Source organism: Kogia breviceps, chromosome 15 (genome assembly GCF_026419965.1).
Source record: "Kogia breviceps isolate mKogBre1 chromosome 15, mKogBre1 haplotype 1, whole genome shotgun sequence".
Lineage (NCBI taxonomy): Eukaryota > Metazoa > Chordata > Mammalia > Artiodactyla > Physeteridae > Kogia > Kogia breviceps.
This window is the reverse complement of record NC_081324.1, coordinates 61,473,367-61,493,129: the sequence shown is the minus strand read 5'-3', so window position 1 is coordinate 61,493,129 and position 19,763 is coordinate 61,473,367. Positions and strand designations below refer to the sequence as shown.

The 19,763-nt window shown below is 45.9% G+C and overlaps 1 protein-coding gene across 1 annotated transcript in view; it reads left to right on the top strand.

Moving 5' to 3' along the window:
• PIEZO2 (piezo type mechanosensitive ion channel component 2) overlaps positions 1-19,763 on the top strand; it is a 345,308-nt gene that overhangs the window by 56,157 nt on the left and 269,388 nt on the right. Inside the window, exon 2 of the mRNA XM_067014577.1 lies at positions 6,546-6,641. Within this exon, the coding sequence (XP_066870678.1) occupies positions 6,546-6,641 (96 nt within the window). The remainder of the gene's footprint in view (positions 1-6,545; positions 6,642-19,763) is intronic.

Here is a 19,763-nt window from a genome sequence, read left to right as displayed (position 1 = left end):
CTCTAAAATTACATTCTTTTAACTAACTTCTATAATAAAATTAACACCCAATATATATTTTTCCCAGCTTCACTGAGATACAGTTGACATGTAACATTGTGTAAGTTTATATATTGATTTGATACATCTGTATATTGCAAAATGATTACCTCTGCAGCTTAGCTAACACCTTCACCACATAATTACCGTTTCTTTCATGTAATGAGGGATTTCTGTTTTTTGAAGTGTCAGAAACACGTGACTGATGGATTCAGTGTTGACTGACAGACTCCCTGGAACAAAGTCAGCTTTCATACATCTCTGGATAAAAAAGTAGTGTTAAAATATAGGGACCATTTCTACATGTGTTTTCTCATTTGATGAATATTTCTGTTCTCCTCTGTGTCCCACGTGTGAACACACTCATGTTGGCACGGGGAGCATAGGGCAGGCACTTCATGGTAAGAGTGTGTGGGCAGATGTCTGCCTTTCTGAACTGTAGTGGGAGGGACCATCTGGTGTCTTCTCTCCTGAAGAACTAATTTCTGCAACTTTCTGAAGGAAGCACTTGGGACAGGACCTCCGCTGGATGTGGAGGTCAGAGATACAGGAAGAAAGAAGGGAGTAATCTTGTCTTGCCTGTTGGCTGCCTAAAGCATCACCACGTGAAACATTTATAAGTTTCACCGGATGTAAAACACAGGAGTATGTCCTGGGGGAAAGAATTTACAGAGACAATGAATGAGGTGACTTAGCAGCCTTTCCTGTCTCTCATTTCTTTGATGGTTTTGCTTCCTTAGGAAAAATCTGCAATTGTTTTTTTTTTTTTTCTGCTGCATTGTAAGTATTTTGCAGCTGCTTCTCTTGTCATTACTGTTTTTATAAAAATCACCATCCTTTTAAAAGCCATTGATTGCTTCAGAGCACAGAAGGAAAAATATTAAAAGTGTAAACACAAAATAATTCTAGAATCACTGAACTGACTATTTTGTCTCTTGGTACTGAAGTTGCTTATTCTGAATAATGTGTATCTACTGTTCTGGCAACTGTTAAAATAAATAAAGCATTCTGAGATCATAAAGAGTGTTTAGAATGTACTCAGTTGAAATGGAGGTTCTAAACATTTAAGCTTTGTTGTTTCGCAGGCCATTCATGGTGAGGGGCTCTTTGGCTTTGCTGAACGGTGTGGAGGAAGAGAGGACACGTTTTTGCTAAAATATTCAGCTCTGAGGGCACTTACCTTTAATAACATAATTGACATTATTACCTTCAACCATTATGGAAGTTAAAGTGTGCATAAACCTCTTCGTCATCGTGTAATACATGGGAAACTAGTACACGTGTATTGCAACACAAGTATTTTTATAAATGTTACGTGGCCATCTTAAAAATTTCCTATTTGCAAGAGATTTTCCCCTTTCTATATTGATTAAACTCTAAGCTGTCAAAGTCACATCAATCGTTTCTCCAACTTGCAGAGTTTTTCCTAAACTGCCTATCAGTTTTCACCTCTAGAAAATGAAATGTGTTAATGAAATCAGTCCAGTTATTTACAATTCAAATAGCAGCGCTCATGTTTATAATGCTCTTCACTTGATGACTTATCTCGCAGTTTCTAATTGTGAGCTCTCTAGTCTTGGCAAGTTCTTTTTTGGGGAACTTCCTGTTGTCATCCTTTGAGGGAAATTTCCATATAATTTTGGATGGTTAAAACCAGGTAGAAATAGTGGAAGAGATAGTGCATTCTTGGCTAAAGTGAAGAACCTTTTTCCTTAGAACACCTTGATCTGCACTGTAAAAAATTGTACTGTCAACAATAAAATCCTTGAGGTAGGGGACAGAGGTCCAGGAGCCTGGACGGCCCACGAGAGGCATGGGTACCAGCATCTGATAGCTTTTTATAGGAGCAGAGCTGTGCTCTGGAGCTCCAGGTCCTAGACCAAGACAACATTATGCTGGATAAAGGAGAATTGCTGTTTGCCTTCTGAGGCTTTTCTAGTTCGAATGTGCCTTATTGACAAGTTCAAAGGCATATTTTGCTCTAGGTGGGTAATGCACTTAGATATGGCATTCAGAGTCCCCGTAAGCTCGGGTGACTCCTGGGTAGCAACTTCACACATAAAATAAAGCAGAAAATTCAGCTATTAGGCCACTGTCATCAATCAAACTGGATGGTTTTAGACAAAAATAAACGAAGGTGGATTTTTAGAAGTGGCTTGATTTTTGTGTGTGTGTGTGTGTGAAAGGTTGGGTATTAGTCATCTGTTGTTGCATACAAATTACCCAAACATTTAGCAGCTTAAAGCAATAAACCCTGCTGCGGAGTTTTTGCGAGTTGGGAATCCGGAGAGGTTCAGCCCGTGCCTCCGGCTCAGGCGCTCACGGGCTGCAGTCAAAGCGGGTCAGGATGTAGCCAAGGCTGGTCAGGCTGCGGTCTCTGGGGGACTTGCTTCCAGGCTCACTTGTGTGGCCGTTGGCTGGTGCGGGCTGGCTGCTAGCTGGAAACTGCGGCTCCTTCCCTCTGGGCCTCTCCTCGGGACAACTTGTAGCCTGGCGGCTGGCTCCACTCAGGGACCAAGGGGCACCCAGGGTAGAAGCCACCAAGAGCTATTCTGCTACTTTGACTGACTCTGGTCACTGGCAGGGAGCCCCTGGGTCCATCCCACACTCAGGATCAGGGGATCACACACGGGAACCATTTAGAGGCTCCCTACCACCCTGGGTCGTCCTTGCTTCTCTTTAAACATTTGGGACTTTGTTATAAATAATGGTAACTAAAGGTTCTGCCCTGAGAACCCAAGAGTGGTCTCCCTTCTACCCCCTGCAAAATTAGTCATTGGGAATTTCCTAAGTTTACACATTTCCACTGTGCATTATATGAAACCTTACAGAACGAAGTTATAAAACTGAAACAGCGACAGGCATCCTGTGGAGAGAAGGTTCTGGCCCCCTGAACCCCTGACAGTTACCCGGGGACGGGTCAGGCAGGTGAGGACGTGGAGCTGAGGCCGCCAGGCTTCCGGACGGAGGCACAGGCTCAGGATGAGCTCCCAGGCTCCAATCTCAGCCCAGCCACTTGCTGTGCTTCCTACTCCTGCTGCTTTGTCATGTGTAGAGAGAGACAGTAAAAACAGGGTCTGTGAAAGGAGGGTGGTGAGAGTGTGAGTTAATGCACAGTTAGGACTTGACACAGGGCGGTGCTCCTGTGAGCTGATACTGACATGAACTCACAGCAGACACACCCTGGGCACCCTCTTTAAAGTGATACCATCATACAAGTAAGCTCTAGTTTTCTCTTTACCCAGAAATACACAGAATTAGGTAATTTTGCTGCACGATGTGCATTAACATTAAAAACCCCAAGGCTAAAATCAAAGTGACATTCCACTTGATTAAATGTTTATTTGGGGCAGTGCCATTGGTGGTGGTGTTTTGATGCTATTGGGAAGGCTGTAGCCTTTTTACCCTGGTTTCCTTTTCAGGCACCCTCGTGGCTTTCATTCCATTTCACTCACTTATTCCTGTCTATTCCTTTTGTGAGCCTGAGAACCTCCTGTCCCCCGGACCCCGGAGGTAACAGAGATGGTCACAGACACATGGACAAATGCCCGTGACCCTGAACGAGAAGACCTCTGGGAGAGGTGCCCCCAGCAGAAGGAAGGCACCTGGTTCGGGGGAGGAAACACTGGAGCAGAGCAGGAACAGGCTGGATGCAGGAAGGTGGTCCAGTGCCTTCAAGGCCTTGAGGCCAGAAGTAGCACAGTGCAGGGCTGTTCAGCCGGGCAGCCGCTTGGAAGGCAGGATGTGTGTTGGTGGGACAGGGAGCTGCAGGCCCAGGCAGGAGCCAGGTTGCAACCTTGATGGAGGGTGAGATCCATCACTTAGTCGATGTCACAGAGTGGACACTGATTCCTCTGATCCCTCCCAAGGCCCATGTGACCCGGCCTCATCCAGGACTGCCTGGGCCACCACGGGCCAGGGGTAGTCAGACAGGCTGGGGGCTTTGCTGCCACGTGGCCTGCTGCTCATGGAGTAGCTGGTCACCCCCTCACCGCCTCACCTCAGGGCTTGGATCTCACCTCCTGGGTGAGCCCTGCCTTCAGTGCTCCTAGAGGATGCAGTGGCTGCCTCCTCTACCCCAGGACCCTGTCCCCCTTGCCACTCCCCACCCCTGAGTTCTTGTTTACGGGGTGCTCATCTTCCAGCATGGCTTGCAGTCTTCTGTTGTGCTTATTGTTCACCATACATCTCCCCTCCTGAAAGTGAAGGGATGCTGGTCAGCCCCAAGGACATAGTATGTGCTCAAAAAATACTGAGTGACTGGATGAATAACCACATGTCTTTTGGGTTGTTAAGGAACAACAACTCTGGATGAGAAGTAAGAGACAGAAAAAAATAGCTAGAAAGACAATCCAAACATGGGTTCTTGCTCTTTTATTTTGCCTCATTTATACATTTTGCTGTCCAGTGATAGTGTGCAAGTTTCTTCCTGCGTTGGGTCTTTCATAAAGAAGGTTGGGAGTGGCCATGGTGGTAAACGAAGCTACGGTCATGTGCACGACCCCCACGGGATGAAAAAGCACTTCTGTTGATTCCTTCCTCCCCCCACAGCATCCCTGTACCTGCTTGTACCCTGCTTGCCTGTCATTCAACTCCCATCCCCCTGCTGGGTCTGCATCCCTTTCTGGAGGCTGTCCTGGACACCCTCACAGATGATCAAATGACCAACCCCTCTCTCTGTTGTAAGTAAACTTCTTCCGTGAAAACTTTTCTGGTGAAAATGGACTTCCCCGGTTTTTCTCCTATCTGTCCTCAATTTTCTGCTGCCTTTTTCTTCCGTACCTGCCCATTTTCCCTTCCCCATCTCACCCCCCTGTCTCCCCATGTAGGCAGCTGCCTCCCCTTGTTGCTGTGGCCTTTGGAGAGTCCACGCCCTCTTGTCCTGCCCGCTCACCCCTCTGCTCAGGGCCCATCTCCGCTTCCCTCTGGGGTCACTGAGCAGCAATGCTGCCCACACTGTCCCTTGACTGTTTCCATCAGGGCCGAGTCCCATGGTTGGATTCCGTGAATGTGTCTAAAGGTAAACTTACCACTTTCTCCTTAAATGTCTTATTTTCCTCCGCGGCAGGAATCCTTATCACCGCGGCCGTGATCCTTGGAGTCACTTTTGTGTAATTTCTCTTCACGCCTCTCCATATTTATTGTACCAAATGCCTTTTTATTTCACGTGCTGCTTTTTAAGTTCCGTTGTTTCTGCACCATTTGTTTCTGCTGCTGTTTCTGCAGCAACACCTTGTTGCCGCAACACTGAAGCTTCCCTTCCCACCAGTCCAGCCCATGTGCAGTCTTCAGATTACTCTTTCTGAAATGTTTTCTCCTGATCCAGATGGTCAGGGACTAGTTCTTTCAGCTCCACATTCTCTCCACTTTCTCTCCGACTAACTTTTGTTCCAGCACTTCTCCATCCTGTGACTCCGTTAAACCGATCTCATCCACACACGCATACTTACTCCTTCTCCCCCCCCTCAGCCTTTCTTTAATTCATCCAATAAGTTTATTTTTAATTGCGCTCATTTTCTTTCTACACGTATGCTGCACACCACCCTCTCCCCTGTCTGGTAACGAGGATCCTCACCACAGTTGCTCGCGTTTTTTTTTTTTTTTTTGTGGTACGCGGGCCTCTCACTGTTGTGGCCTCTCCCATTGCGGAGCACAGGCTCCGGACGCACAGGCTCAGTGGCCATGGCTCACGGGCCCAGCCGCTCTGCAGCATGTGGGATCTTCCCGGACCGGGGCACGAACCCGTGTCCCCTGCATCGGCAGACGGATTCTCAACCACTGCGCCACCAGGGAAGCCCGTTGCTCACGTTTTTGAGGGCTTCCCGGGTCTAAGACTCTGGCCAAGCGTTTAAGCCTTCACTCCTCACCGTAAGCCTCTGAGTCAGAGACGGCTATTAGACCCATTTCATAGATGAGGAAGGGGAGCTTGGGAAGGGAAGGAGCACACCTCTGACCTGCCGTGCTCCCTTTAAGACGAGATATGCAGAGCAAGAAGCGTACACTTGGGGCCTGAGTTTAGTTTTATCTCCGTCACCTCCTCGCTGGGAGCAGCCAGGGAGTGGGTGAGTCTCTGGGCCTGGGAGCCTTCCTTAACAGAAGGGGACTAATCAGATAACTGGGGTCAGGCCCGGCCACAGAGCTTTTCTTTTCTTCCCCTTCAGTCTCACCTCTTCTTCCATCCACAGCCTTAGGCGAACGCCTCAGACCCTCACAGCCCCGATGCCTATGTTTCCGTAGCAATTTTAATTTGCCCAGCTTACTTTGTGACGTATTTCGGGGCTGCCTTCAATCAGGTACGCCGATGCTGCCCTCTTGGTTGGGTTCTAAAAGCAGGGACCATGCGTTTTAATTCCTGTTTCTCATCACGCTCCAAGTAATGATGGGAACAGAACGGATGCTCTGTTTTTCCTTCCTATTTGAAGATCTGCTCCAGAGATGCCGCCTGATGCCGTGATGCCTAAGGCTGTCCGTCACTAACGCCTCTCTCCCCTCTTCTCCCCCCGCAGCCTGTGCGTTCCGGTACAATGGGCTCTCCTTCGTCTACCTCATCTACCTCCTGCTCATCCCCCTGTTCTCAGAACCAACCAAAGCCACCATGCAAGGTAAGCGACCTTTGCCACTCTGTACCACAGCTGAGTGTGTCTGGGGGCTCCGCAGGGCTGTCGTTATCTGATGGGAGAGATGCCCGTCCGTTGGGAAGCAGGGTCACACGTCTCAGCAGTAGAGCGGTGTGGCACTTGGTGGTGACATGTTTTTGTCACTCACACAGCTGTCTTCCCCATACAGGTTCCCCGGCAGGCCTGTATTTGCAGGTTTGCAGACAGTCTGGAAGGGTTTGGCTGATTTAGAGCAACTCAGTGTGCCGTCATTAAAGTGAGGCAGATGGGGTGATAGCAGTGGCACAGATTTGTGTATTCTCTCTGCTGGGGAGAAGGAGGTGGAGGGCGGAGAAGAGGTCTCTGAGCCCCGGAACAGGAGACCTGGGGAGGAAGCCGGGTGTGGTCGTGCGTGGCTCCTTCACGTGTCAGCCGAGAGCTGTCACGTGTGCCTCAATCAAGTACAGAAAGAGAGAGATTCGACTTCTTGTTTCTGAAGCGTGTTCCTGCAGACCTTTAGATCCCTTCCGTGTTGCTCTCCAAGCACCTGAAGGCATAGAAAGAAATAGTGCCTCTGTTTCCCGAGGCTCTGATGCGGACGCCTGGTCTGGTAGGTACATTTACACATTTGAAGTTCTTCCACAAAGATAGAAGTTAAACCGCACTGAGTTGACATAATTAATTGTTTTTCAAAACAATGCCATTACAAGAAATAAGGACCGTGCCCCGTGCCTTAGTGAGTGTGATGGCCGTATGTTTACCGGAAGCGATGGAAAGTTGGGTTTGACCTGGGGATGGCCATGGCTCCGGGTTACCAGCTCATGGTGCTGACTCTTCAGGAAAAGCAGTAAAGACTTGGTGTAAACAGAGCATAAAATCATGACTTTATCTCTCCTATTCTCCCCCTGACTATGACATTGATTGTGGGTCTTTTGATCATTCATCCTAATGGTTAGGACTGCAGATGCTATGTTGATTTTCCTGCCTTAGGAAGAATCTAAATAATAGCTCTTCTAAGTCACTTAAATCCTTAATACACAAAATTAAGAAGGGCTAGAGAAATGTGAGTCTATACAAATCCTCATCAGACCAAAAATATGCTGTTTATGGGACCCCACCCACTCCAGCCTCATTCCTAGAGTCCAACATAAGCAAAGACGTTTAAACGGAGTAGCTTCTGGCCTCAGAACCAAGTTGATAACATACAGGTGACTCCTATTTCATGGCTGGGAGCCCATGTTTTAAAGAAAGAAGGTTTCATACATATTTAGCATTAAGTGCTTTAAAAATGAGTACCTGTTAGTACTCCATTAAATGATCTATTGCTTTTCTATCAGGGTGTTCCCTTGTTTTACCTGGAAACCAGGTCAGTGGGATTCCCCTTCATACTTATGACGCCTGGCTTTGCCTTCTTCCCAAACTACCCAGCCCTGCTCTGCCCAGTGGTCTCTGTAGGAGTGATGGTGGCCTGGGATGTGCAGCTTAGTCCTTGTGTGTGTCAGTGGCCCATTGTCTGTGCCTGGAGCACAGGGAGTCACACGGTCAGGAAACTCATGGGTGAAACGTGAAATCAGAGGCAAAGAGCATCTCCTGTGTGTGGGGAGAAATATCCTGAATCACCAAAGTGTCACAAGGTCAGAGCACAGACAGCGTCACTGCACACAGGTGTCTGCCATGTCCCCCTCCCAGGCGCTGAGAGACCAACAGCTGAAAGGGAACCCGCGGGCATCTTTCCAGTCGGTACCTGGGGGCAGGGCTGGGATTGTGTGTCCTGTCCTTCCGTCCTTCCTGAGGGGCGTGGCTGAGACCTCATAACCTCATTTATTTGCTGTGTCTGAAAACGCACAGGGACTCGAGGGATGGAGGCCCCCATATGACTTTTGTGAACATGTAGGACTCCTCATCCGGCGTTTCCACATCTGTGATTCGAGGCACCCAGGCCGGGCATTTCTGGTGGGGTCCAGGGCTTGGGCCATGTGGTCCAGGATGATGCCTGTGTGGTGTCCGTGCAGACGGTGATGGGCCTGGAAGGGTGATGGCTGTGTGGCTTTGCAGGGGGCCTTGGGGTCACACACACTCGGCCTTTCAAGTTCCTGTTGATACTCGTTTCTCACAAACAGATAGGAAAGTCCAGTGTCATCTGGGAGAACCCAACGGCATCCGCTCTGCCTGGCAGTGTAGGGCCTCTGCCACACACGTACACACACATACACACTCGTGCACACGCACACACGCGCACACACACTCGCAGGCATGCACACTTGGGGCCCGGAGGAGAGGCACCTTGAATCTGCCATCAGTCAGTGTGCAATTCCTCCCTCTCTTCTTTCTCCTTGGATTTCTCAGCAGGAGTCAGATGTTGGTGTAGTGCATCCCACAGTGCCCAGGGGGTCTCAGCGAAGCCCCTCTCCCTGGGCTGGGAGTCTCTCCACCCAGGCAGCTCTCTCGGCTCCTGGGATGCTCTCCTTGGCCCCTTGGCCTTCCAGGCTCTCACCCTGAGAGCAAATGTCACAGAACAGTTCATCACCTACACCTGTCTCTCCTCTGGGGACAGAAGCTCGGGGCAGGGGGATAGGCTATGGGAGTTTGCTATTTTAGATTTATTGGGGATCAGGGGATATGAGTAATTGAAGAAATCAAAATGTTCTATGCTTTTCCTTACAACGTTAGGCATTTTATTTAAGCCTGTGATACTGTAGGAAGGGCAGTAAATCTTTGCTTGCTGTTCAGTTAGCAGTATGCTTTGCATTTAAATTGAGACTTCACTCCATTAAATAGGAACTAATATATAATTAACTTCAGGTGGTCCAAATATACCAGGTTGATGAGATATTAAGTTCTTCAACCAGACACATGTTAGGTTCCCTATACCTATGTATAATGAGTACCCCCATCGGCCAGTATGGTGGGAGGGCTGGTATTTTCTTTGGCTGGAATGTAAGTGGTAAAACGTACGAGATGTGGAAGAAGTCCATATACTGTATATACTCATTACATACTGGCTCATGACAATATGACTGTTATTTTGAGGTACAGCATTATTACTTTGAACGTCAGAGATTTAGAAATCTCAATCTCGTAGCTAGTCCTAACCTCAAGATTTTTCCTTGTGCTCTTTAGATATCAGCTAAGAATTGTGTGATTTCCAGCCTTTCTTGTTAAGTATATTTATACTAAGTAACCAATTACTAGAGAGCCAGTGGCACTGCCTACTAAGTATGTATTATTATTTACAGGCATCAATTAATTTAATTCCTACAATGACCTTTTGAGGGAGCTGCTATTATTATTAAAAACTATTATCAGAAATCCTCATGTTACAGACAAAGCCTGAGCTCAGGCAGGGTAAGAACAAGCCCCAGGACACGGGCACTGTGTGGGTGGCCACGCTTTTAACCACTGTGTTGTCTGACTCATGCCCAGGATAGAACACCATTCTCAGGTTTTGCAAGGGTGGAGGGAAACCCACTCACTTAATAAATACTTGTTGGCTGATAGATTACCAGGCCCTGGGCACAAGGGTCTGGAGAGATAATATGGGTGTGTTTAAAGGAGACATTTTCATTTGTGTCAGTGCAGATTGATGACATACGTGTATGTTATATAGAAAATACATCTTATTAAGTGTGATTGCTTATTTCTTTCAACAAATGTTCATTGAAAGACTGCCCTTCACGGAACACTATGTTTGGGTTTGTGGAGGATTACAATGAGAAGAAAACATGGTTCTTCACTGGCATGGCCTCCCGTGGCTCTTATGTATTTCATTGAATGGTAGCTCTTTCAAAGAGGTTGTCTTTGGAAGCCATAGATGTATTCCAGTGACGCTGTCATTGGAACTGACCTCAAATTAGTCCTCTGCAGCTGACTTTAGAGTTTGCCTTAAATAGGCTCAATGGTGGCAAACCATTGTCCTTTTAAGGAGGGTCTGATCTCATAGTATTTGGAGTCAAGTTTGATGAGGGAAAAACTGGTGATGAAGTCAGTCATGTCAATTTTAGAAAAGAAAAAGACAAAACCCAGAGTATTTAGTATAAAACAAAGTGTCTGAAAGTGACTCCTCATGATGGATGAGGAGGTTTAAGATTTATTGGCACGAGAGCACCGTGGTTGATACACACGAATGACGAACACATGGGACATGATGGGTTTGTGTGGATAGACGAGATCTGGGATGTCAGGCAAAATGAGATGCGGAAGCGAGAAGGCAACATCCTGAAGGAGGTGTTGATTAGCTCGATCTACTGGGGAATCTTGACCACGAGAGTCAGGCTGCGTCTACCTGGCCCAGACCAGAGGCTCAGAGGGAGTATCTGCAGAGATCCGTGAACTGAGGGTGCTAATAGTGTGTCACATTTCCTATGTGCCAGGAACTGTTGTAAGCACTCCCTGTGTGCTAAGTCATTTAATTAGAGGTTAGAAAAATCATGCATTGAAAAGGCAGGACCCCCTCCATTCTGGAATGAAAACAAAACCCACTGGGTTATAAATCCACTTAACCAACTAGGAACACTGCACAGTGAGGGGCTGGTGTGGGTGCTTCCTCCTCCTACCAAGGAGATTAGTGAGACTCAGTCACATTTGGGCTGGTCTAGACTCCTGATCTCCTGGTCTCACCCCCCACCTCACCAGCCCTTCCATGGGTCAGAGGGTGCCTTCCTCATAAAGCTGGGATAGACTGCTCCTTTCCCTGCACCTGACCATACTTTATTAGATTTTGATTTTGTAAATGCTGAGTCCCAAGTCTTTTTCAGTTGGTTTCAACAGAAAGGTTTACATCCTTGCATGCACTTTGGATAAACAACAGCTCTAACTTTATCAATAAAGTGTCTGGGGTCTGGGGTGAGAGACACACATCTGGCTACAGTGTGAAATCTGGGATTTGCTGGAAATCGCTTGCTTGGTCCTGCCTGCAGCTTATCTTTGTTCATGTGCCCTCCTGCAGGCTGGGATGGGTAAGAGGATCTTCATTCTTTTGGGGGGAGAGTCATTTACTTATTGGCGGCTGCTTGAAAACGAATTCTGCAAACGTCAAAACTACAACACTTGCTGGGCAATATTAGCCGTTGACCTACAGCAAAGATATCTTAGAAGCATCATCATCTAATCAGTTCACATGTGAAATGTTTATTTCACATACACTCACACACACACACATGTCAGAGGAGCAGAGATGAGTGTTGTCTAAGGAGGGTAATTATTTCTAACAGCAAAGCTGTCTTCTAGTCCGAGGACCCATACTCACTGGGAGCCTTCTCTGAAATCGGACGATATTAGTAGGTGAGAACAGAACTCCCGGTGGTGGAGGAAAGGGAAGGGCTTTGGGTGCTGGGTGGGTCTTTCTTAATTTAAGTCTCCCTGTTCAGTTACAAAGGCCAGGTCCTTCCGGAGCAGGTGAAACACAGATGTGGGTCCAGCCCTCGGCTGAGGCGGTCAGGTTGCCAAAGGAAAACAAAAGGATGAAACTTTCAGGATTTGTCCTCCAAATATTTTTCAATACGGGGTTTCATGAAGAAGATTTTCTCTTCCCTGTTAGGAAAGGAGTGGGTCTCTGAAATATTTTTTTTTTCTAATTAACTTTGCTCTGTTATTTTGAGCAAGGTAGCAATTCCTTTTCTGTATTTGTTTACACTCAAAAGTTGTTAAGAAGGTAGTTTTTTCTCATTATTGGGATCTCTTTCAACATTTGGGAGGGGGTGGAATTAGACACGGGTGGTAATGGAGAGGCTTCATTGTGCTTTGAGGACAATTGTGAGCAAGTAAAATTTTAGCAGGTCAAGTTCACTTTTGTAAATTGTTGCCAAAGTTATTCCAACATGATAGGGAAAAATATTTTCTCTCCATCTCTGAACAGGAGCCCTAGTTTAAGAGGAAATTGTAATCATCATGGAGTCGAGTGTGTGTGTGTGTTATGTGTGTGTAACCACCAGAGGGCCTTGCCCTGAGGTTCTGACCCAGGATACACTTTACCAGAATCACTAAAGACTCCCTGAGAAAAGAAAAATGATGTTCCATTTGCCGACATGAAGAGGCAAAGAGGTCTGTAACTTGTAAAGACGTGTTTGGACGTCAGAGAGGAAATAGTAGCAGATATTTTAAACTGCTTGCATCTGGTTTTTGTTGAAAACACTGTTAGTCTTTATACCATTAGGCTTATTACTGCTATGGTTTATTATGTCATCCTAAAGCAAAAGGCAAGAAAATATTTAATTGAACAAATTATTTGGAGTCGGTGTTCTATTACCAATATCAGCTCACGACCAAACAGAATGCTACCAGAGGGGCTTCCCTGGTGGCACAGTGGTTGAGAGTCCGCCTGCCAATGCAGGGGACACGGGTTCGTGCCCTGGTCCGGGAGGATCCCACGTGCTGCGGAGCGGCTGGGCCCGTGAGCCACGGCCGCTGGGCCTGCACGTCTGGAGCCTGTGCTCTGCAACGGGAGAGGCCACAACAGCGAGAGGCCTGCGTACCACAAAAAAAAAAAAAAGAATGCTACCAAAATGATTAGCTGCTTGTTTCTTGAATTTTTGAATAAATTAGTGATAGGTCTTTTAGGTTACTTTATCTGTCCTTTTGAGGGGGCGGTGGTTGTTTTGGATTTGGCAAAGACTGTTCAGTGACACAGAAGAATTTTGAGGCAACACATATAATTCTCAGCTCAGGAAACATTGGGTCGTTTTATTATATGACTAAGGAGAGGTTTTCACAAGTCCTAAACTTTGTACTTTATCTGGCTGTAATAAACCAAATCTGCAGTGTGGCCTCACCTGTTATTTAGAGGCTGCCTGTCATGACAGGGAAGGGGGTCACCTGGACTGGATGTCAATTTGCTGATTCACGCTTCAAATCACTTTTCTTTTGTTTACTCACTTGATAAACATTTACTTGTGCCTGGTCAATGCTGTGCGGGGTAGTTGGACGCTGTGTGGTGAATGGCACAGTCTCTCTGGCCCCAGGATGTGAATTAACAGCACGATCGAGGGCAGGTTCTTCCGGTTCTCAGAGTCCTGCTTTCCTCCTGTGTTGAGTCCTGGTGCTGGTTTTGATCAGAACCTTAAGAGGTCTGCCAGTGGGATCAAGTTCATGGACACACCTCCCTGTGCTCTGTGCTGAACAATGGTTAAAGAGCCCAGAGAAGGAGATCATCACTCTTCCCTTTAAAAATTTATTTTCCCGGGGCTTCCCTGGTGGCGCAGTGTTTGAGAGTCCGCCTGCTGATTCAGGGGACCACAGGTTCGTGCCCCGGTCCGGGAAGATCCCACAGGCTGCAGAGCGGCTCGGCCCGTGAGCCGTGGCCGCTGGGCCTGCATGTCCGGAGCCTGTGCTCTGCAACGGGAGAGGCCATAGCAGTGAGAGGCCCATGTACTGCAAGAAAAAAAAAAATTTTCCCTTTGAAAGGGTTCAACTGATTTAATTTGCTTCTGTGTGTATTTGAAGTCAATTTATTGCAGTTTTGAAGTTGACTTACTTCAAAGTCTGGACGAGACTGATTTCTGATGGATTCACTTGTTAGAGTCTAGGCTTTACTTCGTGGGTAACTATTTCTCTTAAACAGACCCACATGTATTTGCACAGATTTATACAAAAGAACCCTTTGAGATGACAACTTACATTTAGCTTTCAAACAGTGCAAATTATTCATTGGAAGAAAAATAAGTAGATAACACATGCTTGCTCTTTGCCGGGCAGCTTCCCCAAGCTTTCTAGACAGTTACTCCCTGAGTCCTAACACTCCTGTGAGATAGGAATTCATATTGTTTTATATTTTACAGACAAAGAAGCTGAGAAACACACAGAGGTTCATGAATAATTCCTGAAATGAACATTTTAAAAATTTGATCCAATGAGTGAAAGCTTCTAATATAAATAATTCAGTTACCGACTGAGGCATTTCCTACCTTTGACTGGTTTTATTATAAAATTAATACAGAGTGAAAATAAGTGGAGGGATTTTGCATGTAATCCAGCTGCCTTATGATAATATAAGTGGACAATTATTGTCCTTTAAACCACCTTTTAGGATATTTGCTCAGCATTAAGCAGAGAAGAGAATCCCAAGGATAATTTTTTTTTCTGAATGTTTAAAAATTATTCATTTATTATGTATTGACTAAAAGACCATTCACATTTCTTGATCTCATTCAATAGGTTATGTCGCATGATATTGAAACACAGTATGTGTTCGATTTCTTTTGTTCACTGAATGAGCATCACTGCACATCTGTAGTGGGTGGCCGGCCGGGCGCTGGTGCCCCTGGTGACCGTGACACTGGTCCTCGTGAACACCCAGCTCACCGTTGAGCACACCCCCTCCCTCCATTCTCCTCATCCCCTCTCCTTCCTTCCTCCTTTCCATTCTCACTCCATTTATTTTTCAAATTAGTTTTGCCTAAATATATATCCTGTCTTTCAAGTTGCCAATACTCTGTGAACTTAAGGAATATTTGGGGAAGGCCACTCTCTGCCCCCTCTGCTGGCCTGGCGCCCATGATGCTGGTGATACAGGGTGGGCTGGCCTGGAGCCCTGCCCAGAGCCCCAGACCTGCAGGAGGACAGCCTGGAGTCCGGGCATGTGTGTGTCCTGGAGTGGCCTCTTCTTCTTTGTCCCCCTGCAGCCTGGCCACCCATGACCAGGGTTACAGGGTCCATTGGCAACTGGGTGCAAAGGACTGTTCTTCTCTTCTGCATCATATCGGTTTCCTTTGGATCTAATGGCCTCTGCAAGAGGAAAATTGCTCTTCTAAGATTCAGGGGCACCTGTCAAGCTGGTGCTGCTGCCTGGGTGGGGATGTCCCCATGCCGCACAGCGGATCTGAGCTGCTCTGCCCAGACCCTGCCCCAACACACACACACACACACACACACACACACACACACACACACACACACACACACACACACACATGCCTCTTTAGGATCAAGGCATTGATTCTCTCCATTGTCTGGCATGATGGTGGCCAAGGGCTCACGGCCCTGTCCATCCGTCTCTGAGAACCGTCCCAAGCAGTGAGGGTCCCTCCAGGTGGTAGATGTGGCTCCCATTTTGATGACTGGTTATGGTGGGGTCTCCTTGCTTTGTTCTGGGACAGTCCTGTCTCAGCTCCGGAGCTTCCTGTGGGGTCGTCTGAGCCTCTGCCATCACCGAGTTGCACCCCAGCCTCTCCCTCTCCCCGGCCCCCTGCTGCCCTCCCTCCCTCCACAGTCTGTGTCCCTGGCCCGAGCTGGTCATCTAAGACCTGCTGACACAGGGCCCTGGCCAGGAGGGCCCGTGAAGGCTGGATTTTGGCCCCTTTTGTGCTGACGGAAAAAACAGGATTGTGTGCTTCTAGGGGAAGGGGTCCCATGGGTGTGCGGGGCTAGCAGTGGTCCTGCAAAAAAAAAAAAGGAGAAGAAAACACATTTTAGAGCAACACACAATTTTCCTGAAGATGAGCCCCATTTACTCAACATGATCCTGTCAATTCCCCTCCTAACTTCCTCAGCGTTCTTGAGAAGTGCGCTGAGTGATTACCCGGCAGCCATTAGTCTGTAAGGTTCCGGCCTCAGCCTCCCCAGAGGGACCTGGCCATGCAGAGGCTGCAGAGATCCATCACTGCTCCTCTCAGCTGAGAGGCAGAAGGCGAGCAGGGGAAGCGGGTGATAGCAAGGCTGGGTCTAGATGGCGGAGTGATGGGCACCGAAGCCGCAGGACCAGGGTCTTCCGGTCACGGAGGCCTTACCGCCTGCCTCTGCTGTTCCTTTGTTCCACAGTTACTCGCTAGCGGACTGCGTGATAGGTGAGGATTAATTATCTGTTTGCTGCCAGGCTCATTCAATGGCCAGCTTATTGGCAGGCATGATCATGCATGCTGGTCGCCGCTGGCTGCTTGTTCGTGGAAACAAGTGTTGGGCAAACACTCGTTCATATGATGAGCTGACAATGGTGATGGGGGCTGGTGGGCTGCACCTGTCTTTAAATAGCAGTGACGGGCTCTGTCATTCAACCAGATGCTGCTCATCAAATATTCAGCAGCCAGAGCTTTTACAAAGGCCTTTCATCGGCTGCGTACAAGCAGAAGGGAGAAAGGAGGCCAAGCATCTGAAAGCTGGGCTGGGCTAGGCTTTTTTGTTTGGAAATGGGGCAGCGGCTCGTTGGAAGGAGGGATGATTAGAGAATGGTTACCCGGGGAATTTAAACATATTTGTAGTCCGGAGTTTTGCTGTTTTTTGGACTTTGTATGTAACACCCTAACAGAATCTCAGTGAACGAGTCCCCTGCATTAATTCCTGGGATCATCTGTCACAGAAAGATAGACTTACACTGAGTGGGGGACAGGATGAAGTATTTACTGATTGATTCATTCATTCATTCACTCATTCGTGTGACATATATTTATGAGGCATTTACTCTTTGCAAATAATATGTTAAGAACTGGTAATACAACAGAAAGCAAAAGTAAACAACATAGCTCTATAATCCAGAAATTTACTCTCCATTTGGTAATACTAAAGGATAAGTTTAACTTTTCAGACTGCATTCTAAAGTCTAAATACAGTTGACCCTCATCATTGGCAGATTCTGTATTTGTGAATTAAATTTATTTGTGACCCCAAAATTATAATGGTCACGCAGCTTTCATGGTCATTGTCGGACCCAAGCAGAGCGGCAGGGGATTGGAGTTGCTGGCCACTCATGTGCAACCGAGGAAGGTCAAGGCGAGGCTCTCCTTCTGGGTTCAGCTCAGACTGTGAACAAGTGTCCTGTTTGCAGTCTAGCTAGTGCCATGTGTACCACGTTTCTGTTCTTTGTGTTGGTGATGTTGCTGTTTAAAATGTCCCCAAGCGTAGTGCTAAGTGCTGTCCTGTGCTTCTAAGTGCAAGAAGGCTGAACATGTGATCCTGCAATCCCACTCCTGGGTGTAGAACCGGAAAAGATGAAAACTCTAACTTGACAAGATATATGCACCCCTGTGTTCATAGAAGCACTACTTACAATAGCCAAGACAGAAGCACCCTAAATATTCATTGACAGATGAATGGTTAAAGAAGATGTGGTATATGTATATTATGAAATACTACTTGGCCATAAAAAAGAATGAAATAATGCCATTTGCAGCAACATGGGTGGGCCTAGAGATGATCATACTAAGTAAAGTAAGTCAGAGAGAGACAAATATATAATATCACTTATATGTGGAATCTAAAAATGAATTTATTTACAAAACAGAAACAGATTCACAGACATAGAAAGCAAACGTATGGTTACCAAAGGGGAAAGGTGGGGGATAAATTAGGAGTTTGGGATGAACATATACACACTACTATATATAAAACAGATAACCAACAAGGACCTACTGTAGGGCACAGGGAACTCTACTCAATATCTTGTAATAACCTATAATGGAAAAGAATCTGAAAAAGAATATCCATCCATCTATTTATATCAATATATAACTGAATCACTGCTGTACTGCTGAAACTAACACAGCATTGTAAATAAATTATGCTTCAATTTTTAAAAAAATGGAAAAAAACAAGAAGGCTGGGATGTGCCTTATGGAGAAAGTACGTTTATCAGAGAGACCGGGTTCAAGCAGGGGTCACGGTGCTGTTGGCCATGAGTTCACTGTTGATGAATCTATTGAATAAGGTGTCTTTAAACAGGTTAAGTATTGATCGGCTGATGAAAATGTTGTAACCAGAGGCTCCCAGGAACCTACTGTATTTCCCCGTAGTAGCCCATTCAGTGTTCAGGGCAACGTCATAGAGCATCACTACTGCAAACAACAAGAGTTAACTGTATATGTTTTGCACTAGAATTTGGGGCTTAGGGTTCTAGTGACATAGAGCTTGAAGTAGGAGGGGAGAACTGTCATACTGTTTGCAAGGGGTTTCCTAAAATTGTGGCTAGAATTTTCTTTAACGTGAGTTATATTAAGATATCTTAGACAATTGTGTGGTTGAGGAAAGCCTCTGTAAAGTTGTCACAACTTCTCTGGTGAAGTGTTCCCTATATTTGATTTGCAATTAGCTGTGTTTCTTCTGCATTTTTTTCTTAAAGGCCTAGAATTTTAAACCTGGGACACAGATCTACCTCTGGATGTGCTGGGTATTAGTGTCCTTACAGGAATGGTGCAGAGGAGGGCTGTAGAAGAAGCTTGCACTTTTTAAGCTTTCAGTGTTTAAATGACTCATTAATGTAATAATAATGCTATTTAGTTTCACATTTCACAAAGACCTTTTACTTGATTATTTCTTATAATACTCACAATATCCTAAGAGATAGTATTTTCCCACCTTACAAACGAGGAAGAGGTTTAGGTTAATTTGCCAGATGTTTGTCAGATTTTATATATATATATATAAAACATATAATTATACATATGTGTATATATATATAACTGTATCCTACATTTTTGTATCCCCAATTATGGCTCTGATGTATCCTAATTATGAAAGCTATGAAAGGATTATCAGAACTCTTGGATAACGTCAGTACCAACATATTGATGAGACAGTTTTCGCTTACGATAGGATTATTAAAAAAATCAGTAAGCTCTCTGTTTACTTCAGGAAGTATATATAGTTTGGGAGAAAGTGGATACTTTTTCCCCATGAATTTCATGAATTTTTCTTATTCTCAAGTCTTGTTTAACCTATAGATGTGTTCTCTCTCTCACCCTCTCTCCTACACAGAGACAGAATCTTTCTGACAAAATGACAATCAAATTATTTACAGTCCATACATACATATGTATATGTAATAATTGTGATTACTGGAAAAAAATAAAGTGTGGCCAAGTTAAATATGAATTTCAGATAAGTAACAAATAATTTTTTTGTATAATTTTGTCCCCAATTACATGGAACATACTTATTAAAAATTAAATTATTCATTTTTTTGAGATTCAAACTGAGCTGGATGCCCTGCATTTTTATTTGCTAAATCTGACAGCCCTAATAATAATCATACTTGTGTGTGTGTGTCAGGAAGGAGCTATTCACCACTTTTTCAGATGAGATTGGGCGCATTCAGGGTGTATGGCCGTAGACGCCCCACCTTTTCAAGTCACCATTTACTTGGCTCAGTTTGGGCTCCAGGAGACAAGCATTTCTAAACTCTGCTTTTCAGTTTCATGCAAAATGTTG